Here is a 25432-nt window from a genome sequence, read left to right on the forward strand (position 1 = left end):
ATACACACTGCATCCTAGGACACAGGTGACAACAGTGCCTTTGCTGTGTGCAGGCACAGAAGCCCGAGACTAAGAATGAAATGAGCTGGGCCCTGGGACCCTGGGTCTATACTGAGCCCTTTCTGAATCCTGGGTGGGGGGCAGTGGGTTTAGGGGAAGGAATGTAAAAATTTTTTTAACTTTGGCAAGTAAGTATACAAATGACTATTTCTTGATTGTCACTTTTATAAGGAAATATTATTCAACCTCCTAAAAAGATACTCTCCCATCTTATTTGACTTCCCTCTCAAGCATTTGGAGGGCAAACACCTGTAAAATAGAGGTGACTAAAACCTCTTACCTGTAGTAATGGTTAATTATTTGTCACCTTCCTCTATTTAAAAAGCATATAAAATGTATAGTCTATCATGGACAACTAACCCCAAGATATGGAGGTTTGGAACAACATGGCTAATTTGTTAAAAATTGGGCTTCTATATATTTAATTCCTTTACAATAAACCATATATCAGACCTCTGACAAAATAATATCAGCTAATGCAAATTTCACCACTCCTCTCAACCTTAGTACCCTCATGGAGGTATTAAAATCAGTAATGAGCCAAGAAGTATAGAGCCTGATAATTCACAGAGCTGATTTTTTCTAAAACGCTTTAATTAGCTGTATAACAACTTTCTTCTTATAAATTCTACATTTAAAAAACAAGAGATTCAAGGATAAACAATGCTAAAAATACTATTCCAAGGACTCACAATCTCGTTTGAAGAAACAGATTTTCCTTATGTCCACGATGATTTTGCCAACTTAGCACATGCCTGTTCTATTCCAAAGGGTAATGAAGGGTGTTTAAGGACCTGACACAAGACCCAAATTTAGTGTCCAATTCACGACTTGAGGGGGTAAATTACTGTTCATTGTGTTAGGATAAAAGCAATTTTAAATGCTATTGTAAATTCACTAGGTTAGGTAGATTTTCATAATTTTGGTTGATATTTTGAGGAGAACAGGATGGGGGAAATTAGAGAAATATATTTTAAAATAAAAATATAAGCCTGGTTATGAAGTTCTTTCTGGTTACAGAAAGAATGCTTCATAGATCTTTAGGAATAAATTACTGATCTATTCAAACCATTTCACCATGAAGTAGTAAAGTGATCTTGTAAGTTTGGAGGACTCTTAGAGTTATGAATTATTGCAGAAACATTTCACTCCTAAGTAAAGCTGCCATAACCCTACCTTCACATTGTTTGGTTGTGAGGTGGGGGGAGGGGAGACAAAAAAAGGGAAGGTAGGTGCCCTGTGTCTACCGAAAGAGGTATAATTATGAGTTGTACTCTTTCTAAAATGATCATGGAATGGCTCTGCCACATCTGCTCTAATGGCTGACAGCACCTCTAAGATCTAAACTCGGAGGGATGTCAGGAAGTAATCAACAAGCAATAAACACAAGCGCCCAACTGTGTGCCTAGAACTAGGCTTGCTGCTATGGAGAAACAGAAAAGTAAGGAGAAACATATGGGTCCTGTCTCCAAAAGCATAAAATACAGTTTAAAATGTGCTTGTTGTTTATTATTTAAAAATTAGAATTTCTAAATATTATGTTGATGTCAACCTAAAATCCTTTCTTACGTCTGTATCCTTTCCAAGAAAGAGGGGTTAATTTGGGCTTTATTACAACTGGCAGGTACTGCTGATAAATGACATACTCAAAAACAAAACCCCAACAACATAGCGAATGGTAGCTACCGAAACTGCTTCTGCAAATCCCATTAAGCTACTTGGGGAAAAGGCATTACATAAACGTTAAATCATAACACACAAGTGAGGAAAACACTCAGGCCCTGTTTGGTTACATTTGTCAAAGCTTAGATTTCCTACACTAACCCTTATTTAAACTAATTAAGTTTACTGATAACATATGTCCTCCTAGACTTAATTTTGAATAGAATATTATCACGTGCTGCCAAACCATTTCTGAAAAGATCATTACAACTCTTGATGTTAGAAAGTCCAGTTACTGAAGCTTGCAGGGGCCCTATCAGTGGACCACTTGACTGCAGAGCACCCTCCAGTACAGCCCTCAGCCCAGAAGGGTGAACTCAGGGAGCACATTTCCACACTACGACTGTGTCGTGCAAATAGAAAGATTCTGACAGGACTTCACATCCAGGTCCCTAGGAACTTCCAAACTTCAAGTTGCCATTAACCAAAGAAAAATGATACCTTTACCAAGCAAGTGGTCACTCAGAAAGACCTCAACGTCACATGCTTGCAGAAATATATACTAAAAGGTGGGAGTAAATTTCTCTGTTATTTCTAAGAGCCAATGGCTCCTATATTGAATGCGTTGGCCACTTTGCCCAAACCACACATGCTATGATGTAAGCAAACACACCATGCAACATGGACTGTCATACCATTTTTAGCCCTCCAGCAATACCCAATCTGCATCAAATGGACAGAGAGGTCACATCCTGAATAGACACTACAAGTCTATGCAGCTCTAAAATAGGAAAGTCCTGTGTCCTTTGTGACATGCAAAATGTTTAAGGAAATTGCTAACTTGATGGGTTAATATTCTCTGAACAACTCTTCTCAGACAATTCTATTGTGTCTTCAATGCATACCATCTCAAACTTCATAAAATTGGTGAACCACACAAACCATATCATCTTATTTTGGAAATTGTACAACTTAATGCACCCTAGTGGAAGTGTAACGATTATGTTTGTGAAAGTTATAAGGCAATTTTATATTTATAAGCAATTTAATAATCATTTACTTCTTACATCAAATCTGTGAGCAGTCAAAATTATACCCATTTCACAGATAAGGAACTAGACATTGAGATAATACACATATATCAACTGAGAAGAAGAATATGAATTCATTGTCTTTAAACCTCCGGCCCTCATAAGTTCTCCTTTCCTCCCTCTCTCTCTTCTAATTAATTCAGCAAACTGGTGTATATGAATGCTTATACAGGATTTATTTACTAATCAATTATTCTTCCCACTCTTAAAATAAGTAGGACTAGCAAGGAAAAACTATTATTTGAAGTCCTATGGCAAGTTAAAAGACAAACAGAAAAAAATATATACAACGTACCATAACTATGCTGAAAACATATCCATCAATTCTTATTTTATTGAATAAAATTTTAAATCAATACAGGCTGGAAAAAAAAGACAAACAGAAACCTAAGCAAACATCATTTCATAATTACGCTGCAATCAAAGCATACAGCTGGGTAACACAGAGGGTCCACATAGAAACAGATCTAATTGCTGAGACAGAGTTTGAAATCACTACAACATTTGCTTCCTTTTCAAGGTTCAGAATGAGGTCTAACTGGGAAAGCTCCAGAGACAGGAGTTTGGAGCAAAAACGAAAGACATGGGAAAGTAGTTGCTCATCTAAATTATGATCATCTGCTTATCCCAATTCAACACCCTTATATATCCCACTCTATTCAATATCGAACTGAACAGATATAAAACTTCTGTCACAAACCAATACGAATAGGTAAGTTACATCTCAACCAATGAGTCTCATCCAGACTCTTTTGAGACACAAGTTATTTCTGTTATCTCTAAATGTGTAGCTTCTAAGAATAGGGATATAATGTACTTTTCAGTGTACTAGCATAAATCAGATTACATGGATTCTAAAAACACCAATTCACCTTAAAGATGAGCTTATTCATTGGAGAAAATGGCTACTTATTAAATTTTGGTGAGAAAATAGGAAAAAAGAATATTAAAATAATCCAGGTTGACAGGCTATAATAAAGTATCCCTTAAGCAAAAGTTATCTCAATAAAAAAAGTATCACAAACAAAAATCATTCTTTTAAACATATTTTTATATAAAATATATTGTGAAATTTGAAAGCAAGTCCAAACTTTCTTGTAAAATAGCCTCTAGTACACCAGCTGATGTAATAGGAGCTCAAGAATACTGAGTAAATGAACATTGTAATTTACATTAATGATTTCTAAACTTTACTTTTTAATTAATCTTTTAACATCTCTTTTGGTAGTAAAAAAGATCAATTAAGAATTTAGATTCCATTTTGATCTTTAATGAGCCAAATTATCTCTTTTGTATGATATTTAAAATGTAAACAGCATTACTTAACACAATAATTATAAAATACAAGAGTAAATTAAAGATTTGATAAAAATTTCTATTTAATTACTAAAATTCAGCAATATTACTGATTTTATCCTGATAAAGGAATATTATACTGGAATATAAGTGTGTGTGTGTGTGTGTGTGTGTGTATGTATACACACATATATATATAGCTTTTTTTCTGTCAGTTTTATCCATTTTATTGACTTTTCAATTAACAATCAAGTTCGTTGGACAATAAATCAGAGAATACTTTCTATGGTGGCATTAAACTGCATTTTTAACCAAAAAATGTTATCCAGAGCCATTTTAGGCAACAATGTAACCAAAGTATAAACAGTAGGAATTCACATTCCCTTGAACAACTGTCCTTCCACTTAGAACACAATGAACTTCTCAGGTGGGCAGAGTTCTTGTTCACTTAACTGCAACCTCATTTTAGCACGGAATCAGAGAAAAAAAGAAAGTAAGAAGTGAAGACGTGAATAGAATGGATATGCATTAACATTAAACCATATGCTATTTGAGTGTCAGGCTCACATAGAAATATTCTGCTGTATATTTTTAAAATCACTTCTAAAGAATAGCTGTTTTCATCCAAGGACTGATTTCCTCTACTTTCATTATCTTATATAATGAAATGCTCCTTTCTGAGTTACTTATTGGAGTTGTTACCAGCAAACACTGTCATATACCTCCAGTTCAAGATATGAATACAGTGTAATACTTAGTTTCAGTTATAAATAATATATGTATAAAACAAATAGGGCTGCCATTATTTATATACTGCAATAAATACACAAGAATGAGTACAAATTATTTTTCATAAAAATACAATTTCTAATCAATTTAGGAGATTTCCAAACTATGAGAACATTAAATACTTAAAACATCAGGCAGTCTCCTCTGTTATAGAATGCCAGTCAGGTGAAATCCAAAAGAGATTCTTTATTGGTAGTCATATACAGTTGACTCTACCTGCAATCTGTGTTTTCTTGCTATTTATGAAAAAATATAGAACCTGGACATTTAAAACATTATCAACGCAATAATCACTATAGACGCGCACTGGATCTTTTAAAATCGTGTTAAAAATTGCCAGTCATGATGAACACAATGATTGCAGCTACATCATTTGAAAAGGTAATATAAATTATACTGCTAAAGACAAAAAACACTGAAACACATAAACACCACAACATAACAAAGCAGTAACTCATAACTATTTAATGTGAAAAATTAAATTTAAAAAGTTATGTTAGAGAACTTGGGAATTTTTCACTTTAGTAAAACAGTCTATTTATATATCTCCAACTTCTATGATACAGTATACAATAAAATACTTTTAAAAGATATGACATTCAAATGCTTCATTTACACAAATAATATTGCCAGTACTAATAAAAGTGATGCCCTTAAACATGAACTGCTCTGCTGTGATTAAAAAAAATGTTTTCTTTACTTCATTTTACATTTTAGTTAGCAGTCAGTATTACATATTAATCAGTTCTGTGTTGACAAATAGAGAGGATCCTAGTCAAAATACTGTTTCCCAAAAGTAATGTACATCATATTGCTTGAAACTAACAACCATAGAAAAGTGGTAATCATTTATCTAAACATTGATTATGAAAGACAACTGGCATATATTCAGGCAGAGTGTTGAGTTCATGATGGTTTATTTACAATAAAAGTACTTCTACTGAAGCTAACATGATATATAGTTTCTATGTCAATTACTACAATCTCTTAAAGTTATAAAAATATTATATAAAATACCACAGGCTTCAGAGGATATAATTTCATGTGGTTCTGATACTAGCAGCTGAAAAGTATTTATAATTTAAAAATAAATAAACTACAGAGGTAAACCAGTTACAAAACAGCAGAGGACTGCAATAGTCACAAGAGTGAAAAGAATAGCTTAATTACACAATAGCTAACAAAATGGTGAAGCAGTTGGATCAAAAGTTTTAAAGACCTCTTTTAGAGATTTGTCATCTGTTTCTCTACTGGGATCATTATCAGGGGTGGGGCTCACCTGTCCCGGCTGCCTTGACTGTCTTGGATCGCTGTACTGGGGTCTAATTAAGCCTGTTAGTGCCTGAATTGGAAGACTGTGCACTGCTGGGACCTGAACCATACTGGAACTCCTGACAATATCTGCCTGTGGGTCTGGCCCATCAACAGTGACTTCCACGTTGGGAGTGGTTTTCTGTGGCAAGATTGCTTCTCCAGAAGGCTCGTTTTTCTCATTACTTTTTAAACCACCACTTTTTTTCTGGTTCTCTGCATTTTCTGTTGCTAGCTCTGATGCAGACGATGAACCACACTCCCGAGGGTCATACAAACTAATACCACTAAGAACTGAACTCGGAGTTCCCAGTGGAAGGCCAGCTGAAGATGAGAGTTTAGGGGCATATGGAGGCAAAGCCCCGGGACCAGAATTGCTAGTTACTGCCCCTGAGGGCTGCGACGAACCAGGGTCTGATCTGGCTAAATGAGGGGCACCCTTTGATGTATGTGAATCCTTCATAACTGCTTGATGAGACTCTGTATTGTGCAGTCTGTGAAGTCTAGGATCAAAATTTTTTTGCAGCCTAGGATCTCCTAATTTACTTCCTGAACTATGTAAATCTCCAAATTGTTCTAGGTAGCCTTCTCTGTTTGTTGTGTTAATTTTGGCTTTGGCTACTAATTTTGAATCAATGGGCACTGTGTTTTGATGAAGATCACTTTTCGTATTCCATAACCTATTGAGCCTCTGGTCAGCTATAAGAGGGGGAAGAGGTAAATTGATTGAAGATACTGGGTCAGGTTTAGGTAAAGGGACTGGAAGTAAGTCTTCTGGAGCCCACACGATGTGTTTCGCAAAGTTGGGTTTGGTTAGGACAATATCCATTTTAATGTGACTGAACTGTCTCAGTTGTGACCTTGGATCCTGAAGCATTACACCAGGGGAAGAATCCAAAGGTATTAAGAAAGCTTTTTCCCTCAGTTCTCTTTCTGTATCTTCATCATCATCATCTCCTCTCTTGTGTTTGACATTAGTGCCAGCATTTGCATGATGTAAATCAAACTTTGCTCCACCAACAGAAGAGCCTACATGACCACTTCCATTCCCTCTTAATTTCCTGGGATCCCACGCAAGTCTAAGATCCAGTGGGGTAGACTCAGAAGATTTTCTGACATCTTGCCTTGAGATAGTCCTAAGTCTAGGGTCAACAACTTGGTTTCCTTTACTTTTCTCTTTAGCAAGTCTTGGATCAGTAGGAGGGCTGAGTTCTGAGGAAGGTTGTTGCTGAGTCCTTAAAGTTTCAGTTTGTTTCTGTAATGTTTTCAGTATTGACTTGACACTGCTTCCTTCTTCCTCTTCGCTACTGGAATACCAGTTAACTGTATCATCTAAATGCGGACAAAAACTGATTGTAAAAAATGAAGAATTCACATTTGGCCTTAATTAAGTTTAAAAAAAACCACATACTATTTCTGAAATAAGTGTAGTCTAACTTCAAGAAAATGCATGATAGAAATGCCAGAGTTTCAACACTGAAACAAGATAAGATATGGTATGACAATGATCCATTCAGTCATTATACTCTGTAAAGAAAGAGGTGCAATATTAGAATATGTAAAATGTCCTTCCAGTCAGAGAAAAGACAGGACCTTTCATTCCAGCTGGCCAAATGGAAGTTAGAAGTATATGTGGTAGGAGAAGGTTGGGAAAGAAGGGAAAATACCACTGGAAAGAAATACTAAAATGTTTTGGATATCTTTAATTCAAACAATCCTTAAGCTTCATAGCTCTGGATTTATCAAGATAACAAGGGAGAGACATAAAAAAAAAATCTGGAAAGAAAATAAAACTAATAATGACAGTTAAGGAAGCAATGGGAACTGAGTAAACGAGGCATGAGGTGGAGACTTTTCATTTATACTTTATTCTATTTTTAGATGTTTGACCTATGTGAATATATTAGCTGTTCAAACATTAAATTAAAAAATAACAAAACTAATGTCCTAAAATGTATACCCCTTAACTTTATGAGAACACTTTGGGCCTTACTCCTAAAGAAGATTTAACCCTGGTGTGTTAGACACAATGTTAAGAAGCTTAACTATCAGAGGTCTTCTCTCTAGTAGAGCAGAAGGGATCACAAACTGAGGAGGGCAAGTCTCCCTCCTCTCCATTAAAACACACATTGGTTGGCTCTGAATCGGCAATATTTATGTATCTCCTAGAATTTCGTGGATCAATAGAATATCATAGATATTCTCATTTTTACTTCATCTCACTGCTCACTAATGTGTTTCTACTACACGGAACTTCAGTGTTACACACTTAGTTTGAACAGAGCAGAACTCACAAAACAAGCATTTGTATTTAGGGTGAGGATGTGGTTTAAAATAGTATATACTATATCACAATGACAAAAAGTTTTACTCATACCTCAGTGTGTAAAAAATACTTCTAGACACTAGATCTCTTTTCTTCTTCTCTTTGACCTCCAGGGAGGCTAGAGCTGGACTTGTGATTCACTTTTACCTGTTGCAGTTCTTTTAAATATTTCTGTATAGAAATTTCACTCCTTATAGAATTTACTTCTTATTTTCTTTTCACTTTCACATCAATATATTAAAATTTTATAAGCAGACTTAAATCCTTTTTGGAAGGAGAATGAATATAGAATAGAAGGAAAGTAGAACAGCAGAGATAGGCCAATGGAAAGCAGATAATAGACAGGAAATGACAGTTAACAGCTCTTTATCAAAGGACAGATAAAATGTATAAAGGCATTATAATTTATAAAAACGAACAAGAACACAAAAAAATCTAGCTGTTCAAGATTTTTTCTGTATACAGAGAAAATAACCCTCATAAAACATCACCAATTTCATAATATAGTATAAAATTTTATATCATGTAGAAAAGTTTTAATTTTCTTATTTATGAAAACATAAAGCTCTGTAAGATGATATAAAGATTACCATTAAAATGGTTGAGTCTTAAAATTAAGTTTTAGCACTTAAAGGGTAAACTTAAAGTGCACAGGAAATTAACTTATTAGGAATTCTTCATTTCCCTGTGATGTTAAATAAATGAATGGTTAATGTTACCTTCTTTGAAAATGTAACAAGTAATGTTCACATAATAGCTTGTAGCTACTTAGTGTTATCTAGTTTTAGAAAGTTATTCATAAATTTTATGTTTAAGAGTGGCCAAACATATCAATTTTATAATTCATAAGGAGAACTGGATGCTTCAAACTTTTCTCTCTTTAACTGAATTAACTAATTGCTGTACACTTATCAATATCAAAAATACTAAGGTACACTTAGGGTCTCCATGTAATCTTTTATATTAAAAATAACATGCTTGGGGGCCAGCCCCGTGGTGTAGTGGTTAAGTTTGGCGCACTCTGCTTCAGTGGCCCGGGTTCCCAGGTTTGGATCCCAGGCGCAGACCTACACCATTCATCAGCCATGAGTGGGTGATGTGGCAGTGACCCAGATACAAAATAGAGGAAGACTGGCACAGATGTTAGCTCAGAGCTAATCGTCCTCAAGCAAAAAAAAAAAAAAAAAGAGGAAGATTGGCAACAGATGTTAGCTCAGGGCGAATCTTCCTCAGCAAAAAACATATACATAAAAAATAATAATAATATTCCTTAATAATATAGCAGAACCTGAAGTATACAGCCTACGCCCACAAAAATTTCTCTAATAAATGAATCATTTTGAACTTGGGCTAGAAGTCAAAATTCCTGAACTTGAAGGTGTCCTGTTCCTGTTCTATTTCTTTTCTTCCCCCAAAAAAGAGGCTTAATAGCACATCTGCTCACCCAGGCCTTGCATTCTAGTTTTAGGCTATTCACTTTTGCAATTAATTACTTATTAATTAAATTAATTAAACCTTTTGCAATTAATTACTAATGCATTAATGGCACTGGAAACCACAATCAATCCCAAGAAGATAGGAGCTACAAGGTAAGTTGGAAAGAAAATAGTTCAGAGAAACTCATTGCTCAAATTTTAACCTGGTCAACACTATTCCAGAAACTGAGTGATCTAAATAGGTAAGAGGCTATCATAACACATGACATACCTTCCTCCTTGCTTGGTGCCCTTTGAGGTTGGGTGCTGCCTGGTTCTTCATCTTCTTGGTATTTCTGATGAAGTCTGACAAAAAGAGCTCTCTGCACCGCAGGGAGGAGACCTGGTGCAGGCAGGGGGCCACGGCCTGTTATGTTGCTGCCACTGTCTGGCCCACTCCCACGATTAGGCGAGTCTTCAACAACGGGAGGCTGCTGCTGGGCAAATTCACCAGGCCACATCCCATCTACAGACATAACACAAAAAGAGACAGACACTGATTTAGCACAAAACTCCCCTACAGAGTACCACTATGAGTTATAAAAAATTGAAACTCTAATAATAATCACATTTGATTATCAAATTATTATGTGATTGTAAATATTTTTTAAAGTTATATAAAGTTATATTGTCACAAATATTTGGCTAAATTTAAAACATAATGGGGCTGGCCTGGTGGCATAGTGGTTAAGTGCGCACGCTCTGCTTCGGCAGCCCAGGGTTCGTGGGTTCGGATCCCACGATGAACTGATGCACCACCTGTCAAGCCATGCTGTGGCAGCGTCCCATATAAAGTAGAGGAAGATGGGCATGGATGTTAGCCCAGGGCCAATCTTCCTCAGCAAAAAAAAAAAAAAAAAAAAAAAAAAGGAGGAGGATTGGCATGGATGTTAGCTCAGGGCTAATCTTCCTCACAAAAAAAAATAAAGTAAAACATATTTTAAGGCTTCAATTTCATCACATTTTACTTAGCTTTATTTAAAACATTCTTATCACGCTTTCAATGAAAAACAGGACTCTAAATTAGAAATGAGTTATTTCAAAAGGCAAACCTACCACCAGAGTTATTGGGTGGCTGAAAATTAAGTACAGCATGCTGTGAATAGTAATCATCATAAAACTCAGCTGGGTTTTGTAGGGACTCATAATTGGTGTTGAGCTGCATTTCACCAGGATGTTGCAGGTGTGATGAACCTGGAGAACAGTGATTCTCTCTAGATACTTTCATCATGTGTTCCGGAAAGCCTGGACACTGGTAAGCAGCACTCATACTTGGTGGTGTCAAAGGTGTATCTGGTTGAACAAGGACTCCAGCTTGACTGGGAGGGCCTACAATTCCAGGTGGACCAGGTGGCAAAGGTGGGCTCTGTGGTATTGGTAGACCAGGAAGTCCTGCACATGTATGATGTCCGGGGGAGCCTGGGTGCATCACAGGACTATTGTGTCCCTGAGACATATTAGGTCCAGGACCCGGACTTGACCCAGAACTATAGATATGTTGAGGATGTGGGCTGCTTTCCTGAAATTGTGGTCCTGGTGGCGAGGCACTGTTATAAAATGCTGGTGGCCTAGAGACAGAAAGAAAAAATATTTCTTAGTGCAAAAGAGGCAAATAAGAATGTTACACTTCTAACTAAATAGATATTGGTTAAGTGTGTTTTCCTATATCAGAATAGAATACTACATTTTTAAGAAGCAATTTATTTCAACAAGCAGAAACACCAACACATACATCTTGCCTTCATTTTAGCCCACAGTTTTCTTAATTGCTGCTTACTATCAGCCATTCTAAAACCTATTCATTACTGATATTTTGAAAAATAGAAAAAAGTAAAAAGATAAATAGGAATCACCTCTAATCCCACAACCCAGAGATAAAATTTGATTCGTTCTCTTCTAGGCATTGGTCCTTTTTCTAGGCATACACAGACCTATTTTTTAATAACAAAATTAGAATTATACTATATAAACATACAACCTTTATTACAATTTCTAATTGGTTAATACTGGCATATAAAAAGATTTAGTTTTTGAATGTTACTCTTCTTTCTGGACATATTACCAATTCAATTACTATTTCTAATAGTTTTGTCAGTTGATTCTTTTGGGTTTACTGAGGGAAATTGCCCAAATAATGAATCTGCCTCTCCGTTTCTAATTTTTATATCTATTATATCTTCCTCTTTTTGCACTGACTAGGATCTGACATACAATATTAGCCAAACAGTGGACAAATTTGTCTTCTTGACTTCAATGGAAATACTTCTAATCGTTCACATTGTGATGTTTGCTATAGATATCTTGTTCCTCATTTGCTGAGATCTCATTGCTCCCCTGAGGATTCAGGTTTAAAAAGACAATCAACAATGGGACTTAGGGCCCAGGTGCACAGACTCTGGAGGATGGGCAGCAGGACTGGAATGGTGTTGTTAGAAAATGCAAATCTGGATCCATCTTACCCAGAGTTTTTCCTCTAACAGCTCAAGGTAAGACTTCTCTAAAAGATCCAAATATGCTGGAGACATATTACCCGCTATTTGAAGACATTATCAAAGACAATGCAGCCTCATAACAAGGCAGGAGGAATGTTACTATGTGGAGAGGTTTCCGAAGCTGCGTTAAGGATTCTATTAAGGATTCTGTAGAGAAAAGCACTGATGGCAGGTAGCAGAGGGCAGGGACAAAGAGAAAGGGGGAAGTAGCAATGGGGGTGCATGCCAGATATCTGCTATCTCTACCTAAGTTTAATTACATGATTAACATGGAATACATGTTAGTTTTTTAATAAGAATTTTTAGGGGTAAAAATGCCACCATTTTTTAAAATTTTAACTTACTTCTTCCCTATCTTATGTGCTAAATCCATGGTAGGTTTTACAACTATTTCAAAAAGAGATGGAATTTTCTTGAAATCATCAGAGAGATCCATCTGAAAATCATCTTCAGGATCAGAAAAGGGAAAATGCTCTGGTGGGGTTGGCAGAAGCCCAACTCCTGGAGGAGGTTTGGGAAGAGGAGTTATACCACGCTTTCTAAGTTCTTCTAACTCCCTCTCATCTTCATTAGTTGGTTCATCTTCAGTATTCAACACCTAAAAATAATTGGCAAAGATTACTATTTCAAAACAAGCTTTCTTCATCACATTTAAAACCGTGAAGACTTCAATAAACTAGTTTTGTTAATAGGAAAATATAATATTAAAGTAGAGGGACAGCCCAGTGGCATAGTGGTTGAGTTCACGCACTCTGCTTTGTGGGCCCAGGGTTCGCGGGTTCAGATCCTGGGCACGGACCTGTGCACCACTTATCAAGCCATGCTGTGGCAGGCATCCCACATGTAAAGTAGAGGAAGATGGGCACAGATGTTAGCCCAGGGCCAATCTTCCTCAACAAAAACAGGAGGATCGGCAACGGATGTTAGCTCAGGGCTAATCTTCCTCACCAAAAAAAAAAAAAAAGTTCAAACAGATCAGAGACAGCTAACTCATTTTTGATAAGAGAAAGAGGTAAAGGATACTTCTCAAAGTAAATCAGCTTTTTTAATGGCAGAACAAGGATAAGAATAAAAGATTCTTAATTGCTGGTCCAATATTTTTGCTTTTCTAACACACTATATTAACAGAATAAAACAAAATAACAAATCCTTGATTTCTCAGCAGAGTTTTATAAAATATGATTTATTAAACATGATTCAAGTCAAATGACTCTTTGGAGATACCTAACAAATAATTAAGGTGCAAAAAGATTACTCACTTTGTCCAAAAGTTTCTTTGTTTCTTTAGTCAGATCATCATGTGAAAATTTACAGTTGTCTCCTTGGTAACATTTTGCTCCACTGTGATAGAACTTGCATGGAAATTCATGTAAATAAAAATGTTCAGGAATAGACCAAGTAAATTCAAACTTTAATATTTTTAAACCAAAAAACATAAGTGTGCTGAATCAGTAAGACTATATTACTATATATTGTACTGAATTTTCTGTAATCATGTCAGATAATTTAATTTTTATTTTAAGATTAAATATTTTAATTATGCTGCAAAAACATTCAAAAACATTTTAATATCTTTTACTCTATTAAAACTAGAAAACAATTTTTAAAAGAAAAAATATTCATAATTGTTATAGCAAATACTATAGTATTTTAATTATGTAAGCCCTGTTACTTTCCACAATAAAATAAAATATTACACAGAACAAATAAATTTTGTAGCTAGAGCTTATACCTATGAAGAAAATAAAGGGGTTTGATATGTCATGTTAAAGTCAAATATCCCAACAAAAAAACTACAGACCAATCTTACTTCAAAGATTTTGGAGACAAACTTCTAAAGAAAATATTAAATCCAAAAGTATAGTGAAAAATACACCATTGTCAGGTAGTGTATGTTCAGGGAATTTCTGGGTAGTTTTAGAAAATTTATTACTGTAATCATCACACTGATAAGGTAAAGAGAGAAAAATAATATGATCATCTCAGCAGATGCAAAAGGCAACTGATAAAATTCAAAATACTTTTTCTTGTAGCATGTATCAGAATTTTATTCTTTTTAAGGCTGAATAATATTCCATTTTAAGTATATATCATATTTTGTTTATCCATTCATCTGTTGATGGACACTTGGATTGCTTTCACCTTTTGATCATTGTGAATAATGCTGCTGTGGACATGGGTGTAAATATCTGTTCAAGACCCTACTTTCAATTCTGTTGGGTACATACCCAGAAGCGGAACTGCTGGATCACATGGTAATTCCATGTTTAATTTTTTGAGTAGCTGCCACACTGTTTTCCTTAGCAGCTGCACCATTTTACAGTCCCACCAACAGTACACAAGGGTACCAATTTCTCTACATCTATGCCAACCCTTGTTATTTACTACTCTTTTTCTTCAAAATCCATTTTTGATTTAAAAAACTCTTAGTAAAATAAAAATATACTTACTTAACCTGATTTTTTAAAAAAATCCATCTTAAAACTACAGCCACAAGCCAAAGCAAAAGGGCATTATCATTGAAACATGTATTATGTCTGCCACAATCACTATTATTTAATATTATTCTGGAAGTGTAGTCAATACAATAAAAATTAAATAAGAGGTATCAATATCATGAAAGAAGTAAAACTATCATTATTTACAGATGGCATGACTATGGGAAAAAAACAAGACTAGACTGAAAGCTTTTAGAAACAGCTCAGTAAGGCATCTGGTTTCCAGGGCCGGCCCTGTGGCTTGGTGGTTAAGTGCGCGCGCTGCGATGCTGGTGGCCCGGGTTCGGATCCCGGGTGCGCATCGAGGCACCACTTCTCCGTTCATCCTGAGGCCGAGTCCCGCATACAGCAACTAGAAGGATGTGCAGCTACGACATACAACTATCCACTGGGGCTTTGGGGGGAAAAATAAAATAAATAAAATCTTTAAAAAAAAAAGGGCATCTGGTTTCCAAAGAAATATGTTAAATCTGAAAAAAAAATTCTTTCTTTTTCTTGAATAAGACAAATTTATTACAGCATTTTCATAAGGAAAGGAAGATTATTTGCCCTATTAAATATCAAACATACTACTGTAGACGGGAACAGTCAAATAGCACAATGTATAATAGTAGTATAGAAGCAGAACTGTCTGTGCATACAGGAAAATTTAGGATCTGGTAAAGGTACGATTTTAATCAGTGAAGAAAAGACAATGAGTTAAGCACTGAGGGAGAAATGATCACAACAAAACAACACAGACACAAGGGCAAACAGATCCAAGGAGCCAAGCAAAGTCTAGAATAAAAACATACACACAAACATTTCATCTATGATAAAGATGGAGTTTCAAATCAGTGAGGAAAGACTCCAGTAGTCATAAATGGTAGTGAGTAACCAGCTAGGTATGGGGGGGGGGGTTTTAACATGCAAAGATGCACAATATATTATTTTTTTAAAAAAATGACTATATATACTTGAAATGCTAATGGGGGGGCAGAAGTACAATTTAAATGTACATATTTCCAAAGGGAGAAGCAAGGAAGAATATACAGTGTTTATTACTAGGTGGTAAGGTCGGGCGAAACTTTGATTTTATAACTTTCAACACTGATAATTTATTACTTAAGAACCTAAGGAAAATAATTAAGTCATAGAATAAATATTTTGCCAATTACTCCTTCAGGAAGCAGTCTCTTGAAATACTTGTAAGCTGAATATGTTAAATATAAAGTACTTTTTTTTTTTTTTAAAGATTTTATTTATTTATTTTTTTTCCCCCCAAAGCCCCAGTAGATAGTTGTATGTCATAGCTGCACATCCTTCTAGTTGATGTATGTGGGACGCGGCCTCAGCATGGCCGGAGGAGCGGTGCGTCGGTGGACGCCCGGGATCCAAACCTGGGCCGCCAGCAGCAGAGCGCGTGCACTTAACCGCTAAGCCACGGGGCCGGCCCATTTTTTTTTTTTTTTTGGTGAGGAAGATCAGCCCTGTGCTAACATCTGCCAATCCTCCTCTTTTTTTTTTTTGCTGAGGAAGACAGGCCCTGGGCTAACATCCGTGCCCATCTTCCTCCACTTTATATGAGATGCCGCCACAGCACGACTTGACAAGCGCTGCATCGGTGCACCCGGGATCCGAACCGGCAAACCCTGGGCCGCCGCAGCGGAGCGCGTGCACTTAACCGCTTGCGCCACCGGGCTGGCCCCTAAAGTACTTTTATTTCGTAGATTTTTTCTGCAAAGGGAAGTTATTTCATTTCCCTAAAGAATAAAACTCAGTTTGCCCTTTCGAAGTACAAAGGCTGACTAGACTTGATTTATGTAATTTGCTATTTTAAATTTAAAATCAAACTAGGTCTTCTAAGTTGGACTTACAATTTTTTAAAACCTCAATATTTTGGTTAACATATCTTTTAAAAAGGATATTATGCATATAAATGCAGTTCTCTCCTTTGGTACAATATCCTTGTAAATAAAATTTGCAGATCTCTTTTCTCTTCTCCAACTCTGCATCATGATCAAATTTACATTGATCTCCCTGTTCACAAAAAAGAAAAGAAAACAAAGTAAGAAAGAAAGAGAAAAAATAAACAATTGAACTGAATTTTCTCCATGGTGTTTCATGGTGGAACTATGGTCATATCTTTAGTCTTTAAATAATGAGCTAATAATAATTCAAACAATCCCTTAGAATTCTTGCCAAGAAAGCAGATGTGGCTACGTGCAGAGAGGCAGCACAGCGAGCAATACTCAGAGGGTACTGCCTGGGTGCCAGCAGCACTAACCATTGCTAGCTGAGCTCACTGCAGGGACTGACTGAACCCCTTGGGTTGGCCAGGTATAAAATGGTGGTAATAACAGTAACTACTTCATACAATTGCTGGAAGACCAAAACATTTAATATTGAAATCCACTTTGAACAGTACGTGCCACACAGTCAGAGTCATGTGTTTGTTAAATAAAATCTGATTTCTACAAATTATTGTCCCAGAATATAATTAAATGAGCTCTGATGTACAGTATTTCCATGCAAGACACATTCTGAAGAACTAGTTTTATTACAATTATACGAGAAGTGAAAAAACTAACCACCCCCCAAAAAAGACTTTAAACTTAAAAGATTATTTTGGAAGTTAAAATGATTAATGATACCCCTATAAATTTACCTTAATACATCTCCCTTCCAGAAAGTATTTACAGATTTGTTTTCCTTTGTGTTCCACTGTGTGCTGATTAATAAATTCCTGAGTCATAACTTTCCATTTTTTCCCTGGTTTACTATACTGCAAGAAAAAAAAATTCATTTCAATGCAACATATGAAATATTCAATAGGTATTAAAATGTATAGACCAATGGATCTGGAAAGCAGCAGAAACTATTAAAAGTGGTCAAGATTGGGTATTCTGATGCTACTCAATTATCCGGAGAGAGATATACGCTCCCAGTAAACTGCTTATTGCTACTAGTGGTTGCAAAGAACTCTATTTTTATTTTAATGAGGACTCATAACTACATTTTTAAAAATAAAATTACGAAAATCTTGAAAATTAACAATAATTCTCAGTTTTGGCAAAGGTACAATAAAATATGCACTCACGTACTGTTGATAGGTATTTTATAAAAGACTTATCCACATTGTTTGACACAGAATTTGTACTTTTCAGTATTATTCCAAAGGAATTATCAGGGAAGCACACAAAGATTTATTCACAAAAATAACTACTGCAAAATTACTTACACAGTAAAAACTAAAAAAAAAAACCTACAAACACCCTACACATCCAAAACTAGGAGAGTAGGTCAAACACATTATGATACATTTAGGTGGTAGACTATTATGCAGTCATTAAAAAATCATGGGATGGAAAGACAATTTGGGGACATAAGAAAATGTTCACAATACGAAGTGAAAAATTGACCCCAATTTTATAATAAAGACAAAGAAAAAAACTAAAAGAATACACCCCACATTTAACACTGTATGTCTCTAGATGGATCTCTAAAAAATGAGATTTTTTTGCATATGTGGTTATTTTGTACTTTCTTTAGGGAAAAAAAAACAGGGAAGATGTATTATATTTAACTTTTAAATTTTAAAAAATTAAGAAAAAGAAGTGTATGGTAGAAAATCTCACGGCCCTCCTTGTTTTCCTTAGCTCTCCCAGTCCCCTATATTCAACTGTTCCTATGAGTTTAAGAAGATTGAGTGACAAGAGAGTATGATGTTTAGCTATGCTAAGGACTTACATTCATGAGCTCTATAAAACAGCATTATTTTTCAAGCACCTAACATGCGCCGTGCCTTGCACATCATAGAGGATCAATAACTACCCGCTCTTCTGATTTGATTTCAATTTTCCCCTTTCGCTCAATTTGCTAGGAGATGGAGAACAAAGCACAACCTACTGAAAATAGGAAACTGCCTCACAACAAACACTTGAGGCGACAGATGGCTAGCCTTAAATGTGATCCTCAGCACTCACAACTGAAATACACGTTTACTATAAGAATTCTGAAAAAAAGTACAACACCAAGAAAACAGATATTACTGCAGGTTCTTTCTAAAAATATAGGTATACCCAAATTACCCCACAAAACCACAAAGAAATTGCTTATACTATACTCTAATAGGATCATTTAAAATGTCTTAAATCTGTGTAAATGTGACTCATGAACCTTTTCTATTTCTGGGCTCATTTAGGACAAGTAGAAATAAACAATCAGCTCACATATGCCTTCTATACAAAGAATCGCGGCTGTAATAAAACAGGCAGCCAAAGAGAGTGCATTACGCAAAATCAATGAGCCAACTTGAGGAATGTAACTCTTGAAATTAAAAAGTAAAAATATTAGGTAATCGCAAAAAAACCCTAAAAAATGCACCAAGTTGTACCTAACTTTATTAATAATTCACCTTTCTGTCTATCTATGGTACTTTCCAATGATATGCCTCATCGTTTTAATAGAGGATTGTGGGTTTTTTTTTTTTAATTTAGTTTAGTTCAGTTTAAATGAGTAGAAAGTATCTCAGTATCCATAACTATGGGAAATCTGACTACATATAATTAAGGTATGTATAAAATCTAAAGCAACTTTAACAAAAAAATTTTAGCACAAAATAAAGTGCTTAGAAGATCTGATCTTTTAAGTGCGAGCTTATAGAAGAACCACAAATGTCCTCTACCCTTAAGATCTCATACATAGGAGCTGGAAGAACTGCAGAAGTAATCTAGTTCATCACCCTCATTGGACAAATACGAAAACTGAAGACTAGAGAAGTTAGTGACTTGTGCCAAAGGTCACATGGCAAGTTAGCAGAGTCAGGACAGAACATGGTGTACCATATTACACTATCTCTAAGAAAACACAATTCAAAAAAGGAGGAGGGGTGGGAGGGAAAACTAAACTACTCACTTGGTCATTTTAACATTTATTTACTGTAGAAGATATATTAGCATAAGGAACAAAAGCATAAAATATTTTTTTAAATATATAAGGAAGAAGAAATAAAAAGATCTACCAGGAAAAGAATATGTACTTACAGAAAATTTAATAGCTACTATAAAGACAAAAAAAAAAAAAACCCTAAGTTTTAAAGCCAACAGAATGAATAAGTCTTTAAAATCCATCAAAAGTTTGCTTGTTCTGTGACTACTCTTGAGTTTTCAAGAAAATTACTGTGAACATGCAGGTATCCCTGAATTTATCTGGCCTTTGAGGGTTCTTATACTCCCTGAAAGGGATAGGATGGAAATGGATCTATGTTGGCCACTCTAGCATGTTCACTCTACTCTGAATGGACCTCCCCCCGACACTCCTGAACATGAGCCGCTTCCTTGGGCTCTAGCATTCTCATGGTTGTTTCGGAATCATAAGAAGAAATCTCTCATGACAGCCAATAAACTGACTCAGTTCATAATATATTTAAATTCTGATAAACAAAAATATTCTAAATCTGATGAACACAAAAGAAAGAATTTATTCTGATTTTCTATTACATGATAAAGAACGTTTTAGTTGCAGCCCAGATCTATAAACATCTAAAATGTTAGTTCTTGAAGGGGCCCTTAGAATTAATGTAATACTACACTCTCATTTTACAGATTAAGCAAATTGAAGCTCAGAGACAGGTGGTAACTTGCTCAAAGCCACACTTTCTTAGAAGCTAATTTTTTTTTCAGATATAGGGTGTAAGTACTGGATATAGCAGAAGGCTTACTTAGAAAGCATTCATATTAATTTGGTCTAGGGAAAGTAGCACATTCTAGAGGTCTACTGGTATCTAGGAAGATGGACAAGCAGGTTATAATTACAGAAATTCTAAGCTCGTTTCCAAAGCCGCTATTCTCTGGAACTGTGAGTGGCTCAGTGTATGTTAATAGGTGTGTGAGAAAAAGTGTTCATGGTCAAGTAAATTTTGAAAATGATGGGTTGAACAAAGTAAAATGGGCTTCTTTATGCCTAATCTGTTCAGAGACTTTAATACATTAATGTTGACTGAGAATCCCCAAGAGTAGAGTGACATGTGCTGGGTTTCACAAATTTATTTGGGCCCGAACTTCTTTTTTTAGGTCACACCTATTAACATCTGCCTAAATAGTATACTAAGGAGTACATATTAAGAAATCTTTGCCCATTATCTTTAAATCTGGAGATCAGAAAACCAATCTATTGTAGTTTTCATGCTACAATAGATTGCTAATCCAGAGAGCTGTTACAAAATGGAAATGTACCTGTTCAGAGTTCAACTCAATTCAACGTATTTATGCAATATCTACTATACACAAGGTACATAAGTTCATTTTTCCAATCACTTATATCTCCTTTTCTTTTTCAATGCTTTCAACTCTAATAAGTAAGTTAATTTACCACTATCTTCCTTCTTGGCCCTGCTACATCCTGAGCTATTAGCATTTTATTGCCATTTGCATCTGGGGAAGACGACTCCTAGGAAAGAAAAGCACAACAGAACTAACAGAACATGCATTCTTGCTTTCAGACACATCAATTTTATTTTGAGGTCATCTGAATTTGCATCTCTATACCAGTATCATGACTAATTAACCTAACAATTTTTTTTTGGAATTTATTTATACGCATTTGATCTGAGCTGGAAATACTTCATTTACTAGGAAAGTAGCATTGAAACCACATTGCTATCTTTGCAGTCAAATAGGTTAAAAGATGGAAAAGCTCCTCTCTTCATTATATACAAATTCTCAGTACCTCTTGAAAGTCATCCATTCCTGAAAAAGCATTAGGCCCTTTACTGGTTCTTCCCCCACGGTCTTTGCGTTTGATTTTCTTCGGCAAACCACGTCCACGACAAACATAACTTTTAACCCTCTGTTCAATACCTAAAAAAGTTAAAATGTACTTCAAATATTATAGAAAAACAGCATACCTGTCAATCTATTAGTTTATAGGGAATAGCATATTTTAAATAGTCTATAATGTACAGTGCATTCCTTCTAGATTCAACAAAAAAAATTAATTCAATCTTTACATTTTACTTCCTGGGTACTGCTTTTTATTCTTCTGTTTCTTAAGGGATGTTAACAACATAAGGAAGGCAAGGAACAAGAATTTACATGGTTGGAGAAGTCAAATCTAGTTTTATTCTTTTCAGTTTTCCTTAGAATAAAAAATTAATGAGGCTTTCTGTTTTTAAGAGAATTAAATATTATAGTTATCTCTAAGGAAAACATTATAGGTATTCATGGTTAATTTGTAGCAAATTGAGTTTCTACTCATAATTTTGAGTAAATACCACATATATCTCCAAGTAAAATGTATACTTGGTTTTACCTTTGAAAAACTTGATATTTAACATATCTAAAAAGATACCCAAATTACAAAAATTATATATTAGGGTAGTAAGTTACAATACAAAGTGATTTCTCATATTACCAAAGTCATTTTGAACTAATAAGTTTTCTAATGACCTTAATCCTACAAAACAGCCAATAAATAAATGAAAAAAATGTTTCACTTCATTAAAAGAAACTAAAATTTAAAATATAACATACCAACTTTCACCTCAAAGAATAGTATTGATAGGGATTTGGAGAAATTGGCATTTTCACACACTGGGAGGTGTGTTATAAATTTGTACATCACCTTTTTGGATATAAGTTGGATCGGAAATATAGGATCAGGAATTTTCCAATGTGTGGCTATGTCTTTTGAGTCTATCCTACATTTCAGAATTTATTCTTAAGAAAAAATGTTTGCCAAGATGTTTTCTTAGATATGTATAAATATGCAGGATTAATCACAGAATTAAAAAAAAAACTGGGTGCAACTTAAATCTTGATTACTATCAAACAAACCTAAAAATTGTTAGATAAATGATGGTGTATCTATTTATTTAAATACAATGCAGGCATTAAAAGCTACTCACTAACATAAGAATGAGATACAATTTGTAGTTAAGAAAAAAAGCAAGTTACAATAGTATGTGTGGTTTTTTGTTAAAAAATAATTGTCAGAAAAATTCTGGAAGAATGTACACTAAAAATATTAACAGTAATTATCTCCGGGTGTAGGTTCAAAGTATTTTTGTTTCATCTTTGATCTTTGCTGGGTTATCTTTTCCACACACAGAAAACGTTTTCTGCATGTGACCATATATTACTTTCACCATTCAGGGGGGAAATGAATGTCGGAAATAACACGCAACACTCAGTTCTGTGACAGAGCCAACAGGAAGAGCTTGAAGGGAACCCAGGTGGCAGGTGTGAGCACGGCTTCTCCACACTCCCCTCATTCCCCAAGGGGAATGACCCCTGACAGCACTATGTCTAGACTCCGGGAACAAACTCACTAGTTACAGTAGCATGTGTATAGACAAATTCCTTTCTCTTTAGTTCAGCAAAGCCAAGATTCATATTTTTCAAAAGAATTCTACTAGGAAATCAAGAAAAAATAAAGCCATAGAAATAACCACATTTACTCATAACTGATTCCTTTTTCCTACAATAATTAAAGCATAGTAACCCAGGGTTTGGGTGTCACTACTTCATCTCAGCCTCATCTTGCTTCAGTTTTCTTTCCTTTATTTTTTTTATCGAAGTATTGTTGACATACAATATTATATTAGTTTCAGTTGCACAACATAGTGATTCAACATTTATATAGATTACAAAGTGATCACCAAAATAAATCCAGTAAGCGTCTGTCACCATACAAAGTTATTACCATAGCTCCAATTTTCTTGAAGCAGATATACTGACTGAACAATTCTTAAGGTTGATCTGACCCTTCTGTGACCCAAAGTTTCTATGGCAACCTGCCTTGGTTTCTTCAGGGACCATGTACCTCAATAAAGCAGATGAACAGGTGATCACTCCAGAAATTTTTTTAGATTATGTTCTTATTTCCAGTCTTGAAAGATGTCCATAGTTCTAAGTACACTTGCATAGCAAAAATGATTGCCATATTTTAAAGCCTAATAAAAAAATAGCTTCCCAGAATTCTGTCCTTACCAGTCTAAAATATAAAGTAATATGTAGAGTAATAGAGACAACTGAAAAAGGTAGGTTATTTTTTCATTATATTGATATCATATAGAAGGGATGAGAAAAACATAACAGGAAAGTTGTTTTACATTTTTATATACTTTTAAAATATTAGGATAGCTTTCTAATTCAAATATTAAGATATCATGCAGATTGAAATATTTATAGATTTTTGTGCTCAAAGTCTAAAAGAAAAACTAATTCAGGAACCACAAGAATAAGCTGATCTTGAGAAAGGGCTAAGAAATTTTTTACTACATAGCTACCCGTTTTAATAAGGTTCTCATATTCAAAAACAGAGTGACAATTTCAAACCTACCTTGCTGAAGTCCTTTCATTCTATGTTTTTTCCCTGGCTCTTTAGAAAATGATGATCCTAAAGCAGTATTTGAGGTTTCTTTAGCTTGTCTGTATTGTTTCAGCTGATTGGCAAAATCTTCCTCTGTTTCCTGACCGTAGTTACCGAAGTTGTCATCACTGTAGTTACCAAAGTTGTCATCACTGTAGGTACTGTACTCGTCATATTCTTTACTTTTAAATTTTTTGTTATGTTGACTCTTCTTTGATGTCATGTAGCTTCCTGATATATGTCCATGCTAAGCGAAAAATGGACAATCATTATCAGGACTTTTCAGTTATATATAGGAATTGATAGTTACAGGACACCTTTTTTCCCCCAGAAAGTTGGAAGAAACAAGGGGAAAAAAGATAGCTATTAGTTCTGTCTCTTGGTTAGTACTTACCTTTGACACTATTTAAAACTAAGTTCAAAAAGGTAAATGCTATGCTGATATTACTAAACATCATAATCTTCATAGATCCTTGCTGGTGAGAGTGTTTGGTTCGCTTTTTGTTTTCCACATCCCATAACTCAATACTTATACACGCAGGAATACATAAAAATTCACACCATCATACATGAATTCCATCTCCAAAAAGCTGAAAAGATCTTTTTGAAAATAAGGAAAAGATAGTAAAACAGCTTGAGGAAGGGGTAGAAAAATATATATATTCTCCTAACATTGAAAAATTCCCAAATAACATGTTTAAGCATATTATATTTAATTAAAAAACTGTATGTGTGGAAAATTTTATAAAAAGAAAATGTTTACATCTCTGGTCTAATAGAAAAAAACAGAGATTTCCCTAATAGTGAAAAACATCTACTAAATAAACTGCTCATAGGAATTATTTATTACAATATACATTATTAATTTTATTGCTTCTTCACTAAAGCATGTGAAAACAAAGAATACACTTTAGTCCTAGAAGTTTATTTAATGATTGTATGCAAATATATCTCTATTTACAGAATATTTTTATTAGTTCTATCATATCTTCTGTTAATTTTTTTATAGGAAAGCAAGAAAAAATTACACAGAATTACAACTTGAGGATCTAGAAAATCTCAGACCATGACTCATCTTTAG

The 25432-nt window shown here is 34.8% G+C and overlaps 1 protein-coding gene across 3 annotated transcripts in view; it reads right to left on the reverse strand.

The window, feature by feature from the left end:
* Positions 1-3129: 3129 nt before the first annotated feature.
* The window catches only part of ZC3H6 (zinc finger CCCH-type containing 6), a 66969-nt gene continuing 44666 nt past the window's right edge, over positions 3130-25432 (reverse strand). For 2 of the 3 annotated variants that reach the window (XM_087426095.1, XM_087426096.1), the window contains exons 4-12: positions 24322-24598; positions 21709-21839; positions 17648-17764; positions 16906-17019; positions 13762-13869; positions 12847-13100; positions 11067-11578; positions 10243-10476; positions 3130-7541 (exon numbers count right to left, since the gene is read on the reverse strand). In XM_087426095.1, coding sequence (XP_087282221.1) covers positions 6076-7541; positions 10243-10476; positions 11067-11578; positions 12847-13100; positions 13762-13869; positions 16906-17019; positions 17648-17764; positions 21709-21839; positions 24322-24598 — 3213 coding nt within the window. In that variant the 3' untranslated portion in view covers positions 3130-6075. Of the gene's footprint in view, positions 7542-10242; positions 10477-11066; positions 11579-12846; positions 13101-13761; positions 13870-16905; positions 17020-17647; positions 17765-21708; positions 21840-24321; positions 24599-24745; positions 24969-25432 lie in introns of those variants that run through there. The other variant, XM_087426097.1, reaches the window with a different exon arrangement.

This window comes from Ceratotherium simum, chromosome 40 (assembly GCF_057802395.1).
Source record: "Ceratotherium simum simum isolate JZ-2026a chromosome 40, ASM5780239v1, whole genome shotgun sequence".
In the NCBI taxonomy this organism is placed as follows: domain Eukaryota; kingdom Metazoa; phylum Chordata; class Mammalia; order Perissodactyla; family Rhinocerotidae; genus Ceratotherium; species Ceratotherium simum.